The 14,357-nt window shown below is 42.7% G+C and overlaps 2 protein-coding genes across 4 annotated transcripts; both read left to right on the top strand.

Annotated features, from left to right (window-relative positions):
• Positions 1 to 455: 455 nt before the first annotated feature.
• rpusd4 (RNA pseudouridine synthase D4) lies at positions 456 to 5,979 on the top strand. Of its 2 annotated transcripts, none has more exons than XM_035386982.1 (7): positions 456 to 809; positions 1,151 to 1,316; positions 1,846 to 2,050; positions 2,940 to 3,033; positions 4,154 to 4,304; positions 4,815 to 4,912; positions 5,302 to 5,979. In XM_035386982.1, the coding sequence occupies exons 1-7, from the start codon at positions 570 to 572 to the stop codon at positions 5,494 to 5,496; spliced, it is 1,149 nt and encodes a 382-aa protein (XP_035242873.1). In that variant the 5' UTR covers positions 456 to 569; the 3' UTR covers positions 5,497 to 5,979. The 2 variants fall into 2 exon arrangements, with proteins under 2 accessions (XP_035242873.1, XP_035242872.1); XM_035386981.1 differs by having other exon boundaries at positions 457 to 809; positions 5,299 to 5,979.
• Positions 5,980 to 10,140: 4,161 nt separating this feature from the next.
• Positions 10,141 to 12,318, top strand: LOC118210825 (uncharacterized protein KIAA1522-like). 2 transcript variants are annotated; one of them, XM_035387281.1, is made up of 7 exons: positions 10,141 to 10,413; positions 10,484 to 10,579; positions 10,647 to 10,753; positions 10,836 to 10,983; positions 11,285 to 11,403; positions 11,649 to 12,141; positions 12,248 to 12,318. In XM_035387281.1, exons 1-7 carry the CDS (start codon positions 10,188 to 10,190, stop codon positions 12,253 to 12,255), a joined length of 1,197 nt encoding a protein of 398 aa, XP_035243172.1. In that variant the 5' UTR covers positions 10,141 to 10,187; the 3' UTR covers positions 12,256 to 12,318. The 2 variants fall into 2 exon arrangements, with proteins under 2 accessions (XP_035243172.1, XP_035243170.1); XM_035387279.1 differs by having other exon boundaries at positions 11,649 to 12,165.
• The last annotated feature ends 2,039 nt before the right edge of the window (positions 12,319 to 14,357 follow it).

Raw genomic sequence — 14,357 nt, 5'->3', positions numbered from 1 at the left:
CTGTGGTCATTTTGGTAGGAAACCCTGAAAAGTGCCAAACTCTGCTGCACAGGTATGGGGCATGTCCTGCCAAGCCATAACTTGGTGAATGACATACCGCCCACCAATTGCCCTTTTATTTTGAAACAGTCTGGGAATTCCACAGGCAGTTGAATTCTTGTTGGAAAGCATCCCATATGTAAATAAAGCTCTTGCTGAATTTGAATTTCAGCTGAGTATGGGCTATGACTCCAGCCTTCTAGGGAATTAATTTAGCTTTGTCATTTAGACAATTTCCCCAATAAAGTGCAAATAATGTCTTTATTTTTGAACGAAAACTACTCAAATAAACCATCACGATAATGCTTCATTTGTTAAAATGATGTGAGGATTATCTGTACTATATGACGTAGTTTTAAATCTGCACTTTAATTTTGAAACTCAATTGCCGCTAATTCACCGGAAGTATACGTTTCACGTGACTCTCCTCCACTTCACAACTCATACTAGCTACATATGGAAGCACGCTCTGTGTAGGTGGCATTGAGAATATTTATTAAATCAGGCTTGTGAATTGGGGCTCTGCGGCAATGAAAGGTGTAAGGGCTTTTAGTCTGTGTCAGCATGGACCATTTTGGATTCACCTACGTTTGGACAAAACACGACCTTGGAGCCTGCCCCGACATTCGCGTTTTGTGATTGCCCGTTCGAACGCTACAGTTACCCAGAAGTTAGACTTGACAAGGGCCGCTGTGAACAATAAACCAGACATAAAAGCAGAAGATTTGGCACAGGCAATTCGGCGTGGAAAAACAGAAATCAATAACAAGGTTTGTAGCTTGCTAGGTGTGTGATCTCGCAAGAACTGAAACATTGTCAGGTTGCTGATGTGCAAGGCTATCTCCCAGTTTGTGATGCCTTTATTGTTGTATTAACTATATGGATTAAATGGGATGATACTGTACTTGCTACCTAATTGTCAATTTGCTCGTAAAACCTCATAACGGTAGCATAATATAGTAGCATGCTCGCTGAAGTCATAAAATCGTGACGTCGTGTCTACCCTAGATTTCTTCATGTGCACGTCACTATCACTTCGCTTGGCTGTCACTGTTCTCGTTATCTAAATCTATATCTAACATTCTCTTATTCTGTGCGCCGCGCGGAGTAGCTACAGTTGTCTCCAGTGCAGAAGAAAGTGCGTGAACTGCGACAGCTGACCCGCCAGCTGCAGGTGGTGCACCCGAACGTGCTGGCAAAAGCCCTACACAGGGGCTTGCTTTTCCACAACCAAGAGTTACTCGCGATCAACAAGCCCTACGGCGTACCTGTGCACGGTTTGTACACACACATCACCAATACCGCACTCAGAGCATAGCTACACCCATGTAAAAATACTATCATGTGAGACCGTAAGTCTGAAGGCTGCGGTATGGTAGGTCAAACCAATGAGGATGATTTACCATGCGCGTTTTAAAATGCCAAGGTGGCCACACGATCCTGTGTCCTGTTTTTTTTTTTTTTTTGGAATGGCATGAAACTTGAATTACATCCTAGCATGATTCCATAATTATTATTACAGCGATTTTGTCATATGCTGAAATTAAATAATTGGTATCTGGTGCATTTAATCAATCAGTAATATCAGCCAAAATTTTAGTTAATCGACCAATACTAATTAGTTTGTTTTAAACTATGTAAATGATAATAGTCACTAGTTTTCACCTTAAAGTATTCAATCAATCCAGACCCAGTAAACCAGATGAAGGGTGTTATCTGTGTTTTCGTTGGTTGAATTTGTTCATCATCAGGACCTAGAGAGTACTGTTCCCTGAACTCAGTCATTTGGACCACTTGCTTCTGCAGGTGGACCAGGAGTCAGAAATAGTATATCTGATGTGCTACCCATCCTGGCCAAGATGATTGATGGAATGAGGGCAGGACCTGAACTACACCTTTGCCACCGACTGGACAAGGAGACAACTGGCACAATGCTGCTGGCCAGGAGTGAGATGGCAGCCAGTCGTGTCCAAGAGCTATTCAGAACTCATCAAGTGGAGAAAAAATACTGGTGAAGAGATATTTTAAGTTGAATGATTTCTGGGTTAAGCAATATCTGGACGGGTTTAGTATTGGAGGACTCGTCGGTAACGTATTTTTAAAATTGCGCATCAGTGAAAAAAGCCGCCTGGGGCTCGTGGTTGTTCCCATATGTATTTATCACTCATTCCCGCCTACCAGGAAAAAAGAAAAGGGAAAAATTTACATTACTTCCCGCCCGAACAGGGCTTTAGTGTAATAATGTGAATGACCAACCGTGCTCAGACCACACGACCATAATGATAAGATGTGTTAGTCAGTGTATTATTGTGTAGCTGCATAAGCTAGAAGTTAGCATGTTCACTTGTTCACCTCCAGTTAACACGTACAGTCTGTTTAAACGGGGGTTGTTGAAACAAATGAATGGAATGCCTACAGGTTGCAGAGCTGTATATTCGTGCATGTGCAATGATTATGGGAGATTTTGCGCTGATGTGTTTTGTTAGTGCTTCATATTGCCAGAGACGGAGCCCACTGTAATATAAGGCTGGTGTATACTCCGTTGCTCCTCTGAAATTGAGTATAAACCAGCCTATAGGGCTAATCAGAGAAATGAGTAGATGAGACTGGTGTGTTAGTAAAGAGATGAGTGTTGGTAGAGATAGCTGTTGAGTGTGTTAGAGATTCATGTTGAGTGTTGTAGTGTGTTTGCAGCAATTAGTGTTGCATTTTTTAGTGCTTGTAGAGATGAGCATTATTAAGAGCATTTAATGTGTTAGTAGAGATTCACGTTGAGTGTTTTTGGTGTGTTGGTACAGATTAGCGTTGAGTGTTTTTGGTGTGTCAATAGATATTAGTGTTGAGTGTTTGGTGTGGTGTCTTGTCAGTAATATGTATGTTGTATGCATTCTGTCTTTCAGGGTGCTGAGTGTGGGTGTACCTGTACCCTCAGAAGGAGTGATTGACATTCCTGTTGTGGAGAAAGCGATTTCCGGCCCCCAGCCCCACTACAAAGTAGGCCAGGGCTCCCCCTGCTGGGTGCTCGTCCGCGTCTCATGTTTAAAGATCCCTTCCACTCAAAAGTGTATTTTTTATGGTTATGTCTTCTTTGAAGCACGACTTTCACTATATGGTTTGATTTTTGTGCAGAACTTGTCACCAGAGTGCCTTTTTCACACTCTTCCACTGTAGACAGAGAGGTTCTCTCTACTTTCCTGAAGTTGGGAATGTGCTTGTTTGAGCAAAATTTGTGGTCCACTAATCAAAGATATCTAAATTGCAGACCTTTGTTTTTGTGCATATTTCAGGTATATGTGATGATGAATGCTGACTGTTTGTAAATTTTATGCACAACCCATATTACACGTATTCAACATAGAATACTTTCTAAGGTTTTAAAGTGCATCTGGAGGGGTAATTTAACAGAAGGGTTAATTCACTTTTTTGTTTTTTTGTAATATTATTGCAGTTTTAGTGTGTTTTTGATTGACCCAAGCAGTTTGTGTGCAAATAATGGATACTTTAGATATTTATATAGTGGCATTTGCAATGTCCAGGATAGGTGTGTGTTTATATACACTCACCGGCCACTTCATTAGGTGACAGGAGTGGCACCTGCTGTGTGGTGGTCTGCTGCTGTAGCCCATCTGCTTCAAGGTTTGACATGGTGTGCATTCAGAGATGCTCTTCTGCATACCTTGGTTGTAACGAGTGGTTATTTGAGTTACTGTTGCCTTTCTATCAGCTCAAACCAGTCTGGCTATTCTCCTCTGACCTCTGCCATCAACAAGGCATTTTCGCCCAGAGAACTGCCGCTCACTTTATATTTTCTCTTTTTCAGACCATTCTCTGTAAACTCTAGAGATCAGCAGTTTCTGAAATACTCCAACCAGCTCGTCTGGCACCAACAATCATGCCAAAGTCACTTAAATCACCTTTCTTTCCCATTCTGATGCTTGGTTTGAACTTCAGCAGACTGTCTTGACCATGTCTACATGCCTAAATGCATTGAGTTGCTGCGTGTGTGTGTATATAAATATATATATATATATATATATATATATTACCTGAATATTTTTAAAAATACAATTTAACTTTATTTTCAGTTGTAACTGTTTCCTCCTTGTTCCCTTAGATGGCCCTTAGCCCAGTTTACAGACTGAGTGAAGGAGGAGAGGGAGTGACACGGGTTCGAGCCAATCAACAGGCCCATGGTGCTGTGACTCACTACCGAGTTCTAGCCAGCTCTGGAGGCTGTAGCCTGGTGGAGCTCCGCCCTATCACAGGTATACACAAAGACACATACACACACACACACACAAAAGCACACAAATGCACTTGATCAAATTTATAGGCATGCACACAAAATCACATACACATGCATGCTCACACACAACAATGTACGCACACAAGAACACTAACACATGCGTAAACATGCACACAGATAGACATAGTGACATGTACTACTTGCACTCAATAACCTGACAGTCATACACAAACACACATTCACAAATACACACATACATATACATACAAGCACCTGCATCCACTTAAATCAGTGTCATATGCATCCACATACAGTACACAGTTTAACACTTATCACACAGATACATAGTGCCATGTTAGTGACCACTGAATATTTAAGGATGGTGCACTGGGTGAATGAAGACGCTGTACCAGGAAGGCTTGTGTGGGCACATGTGCAAGTGTGACTGCAGTGTGTGTGTCCGTGTGTCTCGGTCTGCATATTGTACACAGTGATGCAGGTACCATTGAAAGGCCCCTCTCATGTTTAGGTGTGAAGCATCAGATCCGGGTTCATATGGCCTACGCTCTCGGCTGCACCATCCTTGGGGACCACAAATATTCCCACTGGAATAAACTGGCCCCACAGGTAAGAGCACACCTGCCACAAACCTGCAGCACAGCTAGCAGCACACTTTCTCCACAGTGGTATTTACTGGGTTTTCTGGGGTTGTAGATTATGGTTTAAGGTACTAACATATGGGGGTTATTTGGATTTTCAACCTGAGTGTAGGCATGGTATAGGAGCTGTTCAGGTATAGGCCCATATATGAGAAGCAGTGATCAGTTGTGGCTCTGTATATGAACAGAAAATGCAGAATTCTTGATTTAATGAAAAGGGTAGCTGTCCAATCAAGGCAGCATGAGCCATTGTGTGCTAACTGACCACTTCTGTGAATAACATTCATGATTCCTTACAGTTCTGCTCTGGTCCTTTACACAGATAAAAACAAACCCTTGTTGTTTTCCCTACAGAAGTTGCCTGAAGGGGTTCTGCGGAAGTTGGGTTTAGAGCAGAGTAAAGCACGTTATCTTCCTCTCCACTTGCATGCCTCTCAGCTGACTCTGCCAGGGATCAGCGGTAAGGGCGACATCACAGTCCAGTGCCCTCTGCCCAAGTTCTTCACCAGCTCTCTGCGCAAGCTGCAGATTCCCCTGCCAGAGAAGCGATAACCTCTGATCTTGCTTTGCATCATCGTGACCACTGACCCCATTGCAACCCCAGCATGACCATCTGACCCTGTGCCACTGCCTGTTAGACCTTCTCTGAGGCCAGCCTGGGTCACTGGGAGAGTGCAAAGTGAAGGCGGCTATGGAGTTTGGCCTGTCCAAGACTGCATCTAGAAAAATAAAGCCTGACTGTCCCTCTAATGTGCATCTGAGAGTCACCATCACCTTTGGTAGCCAAGTGCTTGTGGAGCCATAACTTCAGCCTGGTTATTTCATTTGCTTATGCCGGTGGAATTCACCATTCAGTTTGAACTTGACACCAAAAATTGTCAGGCCTGGATCCTGTCGTGAACAATGGGAAAAGCCTCTTGTAGACTGGATACTTGGTGAGGACACCATAAATTTGATGAATATTTTTGTAGAATGGCATTGTTTTTGTCAATAGACTGAAAATAAATTTAATAAACCAGTATTTTTACAGAATTAGTTCTGTGACTGAGGTGGCGGTGTTACATTTGTGAGTGTGTGTGTGTGCGCGTGCGTGCGGGTGGGTGTGTATGTGACTGCGTATGTGTGTATGCATGCGCATTTAATTTGTTAACTTTTTTTTTTTTTTGTTTCCAGAAACATTTTGGCTTTTTTATTTCTTATTTGTATTTGTTCCTGGCTGTTTCCTTTTGCTAATCACATGAACAGGATTGCGCATAAAATTTACAGTCAGCATTCAACATCTCTGTTGTTCTGAGCAATGAGCATACCCACTGTCATCAAAAAAAAATCCACCGTGGTCTCCTCCTTTGATCTGAGTGTACAAAGAGGAGAATTTGAAAATATGGAAAATTCTGGAATCGTAAGTTGCATCCTTCCAATGTACGGTGTAAACTTAGTCTCGAGTGCGTAATGCTTGGACATTAATAGAAAACCAGTTCTTGCAATACTTGTACTTCTCGGCATCCGGTGTACACAGACATTTGATGGGAATATGGCATACATCAACACACAGCCTGTCACTTCTGGGAAGTTCCCCCATTCATAGGATTGACACCTTGACATCTCCAGTTTCACAGTGAAAGGTATCTTAAAGTGATCAGCAGCTGGAGACAATGAGGCTTTCATACATTACATTTATGAATTCCACTTTAGAAACTGATGTCTGGGACGGTTGCGACACCCTGGCCAGCAAAGACTGCTACCTAATATTTTGGGTCATTTGGAGCGTGCAAATTACTTAAATGTGCTTGAACACTTGTTTAACAGGATAAACACTGCACACTGAGAAACTCACAGATATTACAGAAGAGCACAATTAGTGAGTGGTTATCAACTTGCTAAGTGAACACGCGCTTTGTTTATAAAGTGTTCGAGTCGGCAATAATGAGCCTATGACAATACAGAATGCACCGTACCCGAGCAGCGCATTTCTCACCTGAGGAAAAAATACTGATATGGACGGATATAATAAACAGATACGAAGAAAATAAAACAATCATAATGTCAAAAAGTATCACCGTTATCGCCGGCAAAGGCAAAAATGGTAATAGCGCAAATTTGCCATTTAGGCCTACTTGTTTTTTACTTACCACTACAACGAATAAATCCGCACTCCCACGAATTGTCCCTCAGTTTAGTTCTAATGTGGCAACTGCTCATGCTTGAGCTCATAAACCTTGCACTTAATATAGGATTTAAAATATTTCCTGAAGCAATCACACCAAAGTTTACTCATAAATTCAAGAATTATGGGACTCGGGCCATTGTCCCATAGTTAAGGGAAGTAGTAGGCCTACACCTACGCCTACTGTACTCCCTCCGTAGATAATTTATATCTTTCATGTAGTCTATCCACGGAGAAAGCCATCTGATTAATTCGGTCACCAAATAATCTCCGTCCCACGAAAACACCCCCAAACTATACGGAACCCGACGGGAATGGAGACGCCAAGGGATAAGGAATTAGGCTACCATTCGCAGTGAAGCTCGCAAACTCCAATGAATACTCGAGGTACTACAGTTTAGTAGCTTACGCCTCTGGTGCCAAAAAGCGAATTTCCCCATTGAAGTCCATTCAAAACTACGAATTCGGCTTGGCTAAATTAAATTATTCTTTTGTTATTTTGCTAAATTGTTAAATTTAGCTAAATTGTAGCCTACTTTTACACTCTAAAATCTCTTCGAACTGACCTAATTAGGCTACTCTCCAGGCACCGAGTGTATTATTTTTCATTGCATGCCGGCAGCCACAAATGGAGCTGGCAGCAGTTAAATATAAAAATATATAGCAAACCTGTTTATTGAAGTTCTACGTTTTCAGGTAGGCTAGGTACAAGTTAGTGGTTAACCTCACAAGACATTTGGAACCGCTATGAAAATATTTAATTATTAGTGATCAGGTATAGGCTAAATATTACCAACTCTTGCGAATTAGATCTGCATATAAAACTTTCTTAATAGTGTTCACCCTTGCATGGCCAGGAAATATGATGAATAGGATATGCCTTTTGAATGCAAGGTACACTTTCCTGATTGCTTAGTGGGCTATATTGTTGCTTTGACCTTTTTGGCCAATTTCTCATTTTATTTTTTATTTATTTATTTATTTTTGTCAATGCCTTGTTTTAATTTCCTCATTTGACTACTGTAGGCTGTTTGTTTGTTGGTTTTATTTTACTTTTACTCTTGTCCACAAATGTGAGAGATTTTACGTTGCATTTTTATGTATTAAACAAATGAACAATTGTATTTTTAGCGTCGCCAACACCATATAAAAATGCACCGGTGCGAGGAAGCGGAGCTCAACATAATGTTTATCGTCGTTAGGGCTCGCTTCGCGCAGAGATGGCAATGTTCATAACTATTAATTTCTGGAGGTAAATAATCCCCTAATTCCCTCACGACGAAATCAGTAGCGCTCATAAAGATAATCGTGCATGTGCCTTAAAGGATCTAGTCGTTTTCTAAAAACACGCGTTCCCTTCTAAATTTTACAATGATGACACGTTCATCGACCAGAACCGGTCGTTTGCTGTTGGTGTGTGTGTGTGTGCGCGCGCGCGCGTGATTTCACCGTGTGCCTGTAGGGTGTGTTCATGTCATCTAGCTCAGTGGTTCTCAGCATCGGTCCTGGGGGCCCACTGTGTGGTTTTCGTTTCAACCACAATTACAATCTCAGAATTTTAGCAAGCTGTTCATTTTTCTTAATTAGGTGTTTTTCATGTTAAGAGGAATTATTTACCATTAAGATACATTATGTCAGAAATTGCTATATATGGCATGAAGAATAAAATCCCATTGTGTTATTGTGTTGCTTTTTAAGTGATTGCAAACAATCACTTAAAAAGAGGTAACATTTTTAACAGATCAAATTAACGAGGGGAATTAATAGGCTCCTAATTAGGTTGCTGAACACGTGTTTAAGTGCATAATATTTCCCTTTAATCAGCACAATAGGCCTACAGGTTTGACTCGTTATCGTTTTATTTGTTTTTGAATTCTTCGTTATCTATCAAATAATTAGATTTAGTGACCGGGTGTCCACACTTTCCCCAATTAGGAACCTGTTGATTTGCCTCAGTCTTTATTTTTATTAGCCTAGTTTAAAAGTTTTGTAACCTCTTTACGTAATCGTCTACAATATAGCACAATGTGATATGAGTTATTTTATTCTTTATGGCATGCATAGCTATTTCTGACACAAGGTGGCTTAAATGGGCAAATAATCCCTGACATGAGAAGCACCTAATTAAGGAAAAATAATAGCTTGTTACAATTCCGGGATTGCAATTGTGGTTGGAACGAAAACCAGCATACACAGTGGGCCCCCAGGACCGAGGTTGAGAATCACTGATTTAGGGTAGCTAATTACCCCCCATATGTTAGCTCTGTTGCACCGGTAAAACGTTTGACTAAACCAGTGGTGTCAAACTCGTTGCCATGGAGGGCCGTGTGTATGCAGGTTTTCATTCCAGCCTCAGATCTTGATTATATAATTAGTTAAATTATTTTCTGAATTATTGATGCAGGTTTGTGCACAATGGTGACCCGCATTGTCTAAATAAATTTTTTTTTATATTCTGTGCTTCAATGCAGTTAAACGCATATGGCTGAATGAGTAATTGGACTCAATTAAGGCAGCATTAATTGGTTGGAATGAAAACCTGCATACACACGGCCCTCCATGGCAACGAGTTTGACACCACTGGACTAAACTGTGAGATCGAAAATCATGAGTCCTAAAATGTCAACAAACTAATTGCGTTAACTGAGTTAGCCGCGTAGATCACGTGAAACAGCGTCCAAATCGATGTTCGCCAACGATAATCTAAACGCAGCTTTGGTTTTCTGAGATTATTAAATCATGATGTTTATGATTAAACAGACGGTTTTATTGTGGGTTTTGAACGATTACTCAATTGAGTAGCCTTCAGTTCAGTGCATTGATACCTTAACGCAGGATCACCCAAGTGGTGTGTTCCAGCAATGAAGTGCATGCGCGTGCTGTAATCGCTTGCAGAAATCCTGTTAATTGACCGCACCTGCACATGATGCATGCAGCGCGGGCAGATGCGTCTCATCGTGATTGATGTCTGTGGTTTTCCAATCAGCGTCACTTCGTTGTAGACTATATAACGTGTTATGGTCGGCTTCATGGTATATTGTGTTTCAAAACTTCTCTAGTGATTACTGCGTGTGTAATAATGCCGGATGTGTTTTTAGCGTTTAGTGCTATTGCACTTGCTTTGAGTTTTGTAAATCCTGCTCATGTGTTATCTAGTAACACCCCACAAAGCAAGCCTTATGAGGACATTTGGGGTTCTAAATGGGTGGTGCCAAGAATTAACCACCACAGAAATGTTGTGCCTAGTACAGATAATGCCAAATTTCTTGTTAAAGGCTCTCCATATTCTAGTATTCCATCAACAGGTGAGTTGTGTGCTTTAAGGGTACTCATTTGGCTTAAGATGCTATTGGATTCTCACTTATTTCCTACTAGCTTTGCCAAAACCTGATGCTGAAATCCAGTGTGGTGCCAAGGACATGACCCTAAAAATTTCAAAACTTGGATCCTCTCCTCTGCATGTGAACCAAAGTAAGGCCTGTCATGCATATGTTAATTGTGTTGCTGAGTTCCTATGGAGTAAACTTCCTTGTTCCAGATGAGTCTTGGGTGGCGGTGTTCCAGAAGTTGCCAAGATGCAGTAGCAGGAAGTCCAGGCACCGACGACAGTTGCCACCTCATTTTGGATGTGTCCTTTCCAAACCGGTAGGTTAACCAGGTTGGCTAGTCTTGTCAAGCTGGTCCACTTTCTTGCTAACCTTATGTATAATTTCTCCTGGGGTCCCAGGATGGCCCAGCTACATTTCCTGTGAGGGTTGCCGGAACCCCTCTGGTGATTGGCTGCCCATTTCCCCCACGCGATCCTACAGTTGAGTGTACCACTGGCCTGCAGTTGCGACTTAATGGTGTCTCTCCTGGCGGCCTGAAAATCAAGGGTGAGTTCCTGGTAGCAATTGGGTGCCTGAGTCAAAGGTCAGGTAGCATGGCCTCAACTTAAGTGGGACATTAAACTCTTCCTTTGCTAGTGACTTCAGTTTGGATTCTATGATCTGCAGAACTGCTGATTTTAACAGCCTGGTTCCTACTTAATGAGATTTCACTGTTCTATAGTTATTCTTTAAGACTAACTTCATTTTTGCCCTTGGCTGCTGCAGTTGCCACATTAAATGTGACTAGTTGGGGCATGTGACTCATGTGTTTTCCCCCTCTTCTGTCCTACCTTTCCCCATGAAACAGTGATGGGGTACTGGTATCCCCTGATGGTTATTTGTAGATGGTGTGGACTCTCTGTGGAACTGCAGGGTGGAGAGCTGTCCATTAAGGCTCCATTCAAAGGCTCCTGCACTGAAACTAAGGTGAGCCCCTGTAGGTGCATGCCTTGCTGCTTCTGACCTGGACCTTTGTCAAGATGTTTAACCTTGTCAATGCACATGGCTCAAATTTAGAATCCACTTCACCTGTAAGTTAAGACTGTTCAAAGCAATCCATTAATTGCTTTGAGTCTAGCCTTTAAGGGTTTGAAGTGGAACAATGGTTTGGATTTTTAGAGTGCCTTTCATAGTGTTTAAACGAAGCCCAAATCCTAACTTTCTTTTTCCAGGATGGTGTCCATAGTATTTCTCTTCGTTCAGGAGATACCGAAATGGTTTTCACCTGCTCACCACCAGTCTACCCTACATACCCACCTTACCCTTACCCCACATTCCCTCCCTATCCTTACCCTACATACCCCGCTTGGTTAACTGCCCCACCTACTGTTAAACCTCCACTCCCATGGCCCATTTTCCCTCCACCTCCCACACCTCCCAAAACTATATTCCCTTGGCCAGGCCTGCCTTACCATGTCCATCCTTCTCCTGCACCATTGCCAACTGCCCACACTCTTCAGCCTCCACCCTCCTGGCCATATGTACCCTCCTGGCCTGTTGTGCCTCAACCTGCACCTGCTCCTGCGCAGCCTTGGCAACAGCCTTTCACATACCAGAGCTGGTATGCCCAAAAACCTGATGGCTCCAATGCAGGTCAAGTGACACAAGTTGAAACTTCTGATCTGCTGGGAGATGGACAAGCAAGTATACCTGCCAAGGATAGCTGTGAGTTGAACTTGAACAGTGATGGTAATTCTAATTTGTGGTAGTTATCTGCATTGTCAAATGTCAATGTGTAGAATGTCCTGACTGGTCAACTTTCCTCTCGCAGACAGTTGACGGCACAGCTGAAGGAAGATGGAATCGTGTTTATGTAAACAAATAAAATTATTTAAAAAATAATGGTTTGAAGTTGACTGACTTTTGTATTGGTAACCTTGAGTTGACAAGTTGACCCTCCGTAGTACATCAGCTTTGTAAGATGCAGGCATGCTGGTCACCAATCAGAACCCTGAGCCAACCAGAGGAGGATGGTTTCCCACTTGAGCCTGGTTTCTTCCCATCTGCCAGTTTTTCCTTGTCACTGTTGCCTTAAGCTTGCTCCTGTGGGGGTTTAGGCCAGGGTTGTCTAAAATGTATTGTGACAACTGCTGTAAAATGCTTGATTTGAAAGAACATTGTCACCCAGGATTTTTTGGTTTCAAAGCATGTTCACAATCTAGTCTTTACACTGCTAACCCATCACTTTCCTGGATAAATTCAATTGCTTTTTTTAAAATTAAAAAAAAAAAGGTCTGGCCCTTGCTTTAGGGAGATGAAGGCAACAGCTAGACTTTCAATGTGACTAGTGTTACTGAGCATTCTAATGCTGATTTAATGCCCATTACTGCTAACTGAGGTCTAGAACAGATTTCAGAATGGAAAGGGCTACTTGGCCAGCCACCTAATTTCAAAGGTATCCTAGGGGCTTTCTAAGCTTAAATTCTCCAGGAATTATTGCACTGAATTTGTCTTAAACAGATGTCTTGCAATGTGACTGGAATATTGTCTTCCTATTCAATATTCATCCCATTTCAATTGCCCAGACTGGAATGAATGCAAAGGTTAATGCATGTGAAGGTACACAAATTATTCCAGTTGAAATTAATTCTGCAACTCTTAATTTTACAATTTCTGACTGCCTTTCACTCCTGTCCAGAACAACCAGATACTACTGCCTTAAATGAGGTGCCATGACGAGGGAAAACAACCGATCTCGGTAACTACTAAAGTCCCATTAATTGGCATTAATGTAGTTGACATTAATGATCAAGTACATTAAGCATGAAATGTAGTTGGTAGTTAAATTAACCATGTATTAGTTACATGATGTGTAATTACCAAAACAGGAAACTCAAACCATTTACAAATACATGAACTGTTTTTTTTTTATCCCAATATGAACTGAAATAACTTCTAGTTAATATGAATGATGTAAAAAATACATTCACAAAGCTGTACAGCTGAACATTTCAGTAAATAGTTGGCTACATTTGTTAATACCAATTCATATAACCTTATTGTAAAGGGTTATCTCTTTTGAAATTAAAGTTTTAAACCTTTCTTCTCTCTCTCTCTCTCCCCCCCCCCCCCCCCCCCCCCCCCCCCCCCCCCCCCCCCCCCCCCCCCCCCCCCCCCCCCCCCCCCCCCCCCCCCCCCCCCCCCCCCCCCCCCCCCCCCCCCCCCCCCCCCCCCCCCCCCCCCCCCCCCCCCCCCCCCCCCCCCCCCCCCCCCCCCCCCCCCCCCCCCCCCCCCCCCCCCCCCCCCCCCCCCCCCCCCCCCCCCCCCCCCCCCCCCCCCCCCCCCCCCCCCCCCCCCCCCCCCCCCCCCCCCCCCCCCCCCCCCCCCCCCCCCCCCCCCCCCCCCCCCACACACTGGCTGAAAAAATGTTTTCGGGTAAATGTACCTTTTAAGTCATGGACAATACACAGGACGTTATGCAAGTTATTATACTGGCAAACTATAGTCACTCAACTGTCTGAAAATGATTGGAAGGAGATTGAAGTTGTCACCCGGGAGATTTATTTCAGGACTTTACAGACTATTTGACAATAGTGTGTTAAAATATCTGAGCCAGCTAAAAGAATAGCTTTGACCAAGTAGACCATTCTAATTAAATAGCTATGCATGACACCTAAGAACAGAGTGCAGTTAGAAAACTACACTCCCTTTAATTCAATACCCAGAACACCCCCATTTGCATTAAAGCCAGGAAAAAAAAGTAATGCATTCTGCTTTGCAATGAAACACTCACCTTCTCCCAAATTACTTGATGTTGGTGCAAGTGCAGTGCACCAACGCAAGGGAGCAGTATCTGCACCAGAAGCTGCATGCTTCTTACAGTCTCTCTTTACTACTCAATAGTTCTTCATTCTCCTGTAGCCTGCATAAACCCCATCTCT

Source organism: Anguilla anguilla, chromosome 13 (genome assembly GCF_013347855.1).
Source record: "Anguilla anguilla isolate fAngAng1 chromosome 13, fAngAng1.pri, whole genome shotgun sequence".
NCBI lineage: Eukaryota > Metazoa > Chordata > Actinopteri > Anguilliformes > Anguillidae > Anguilla > Anguilla anguilla.
This window is presented reverse-complemented; position numbering and strand designations above follow the sequence as displayed.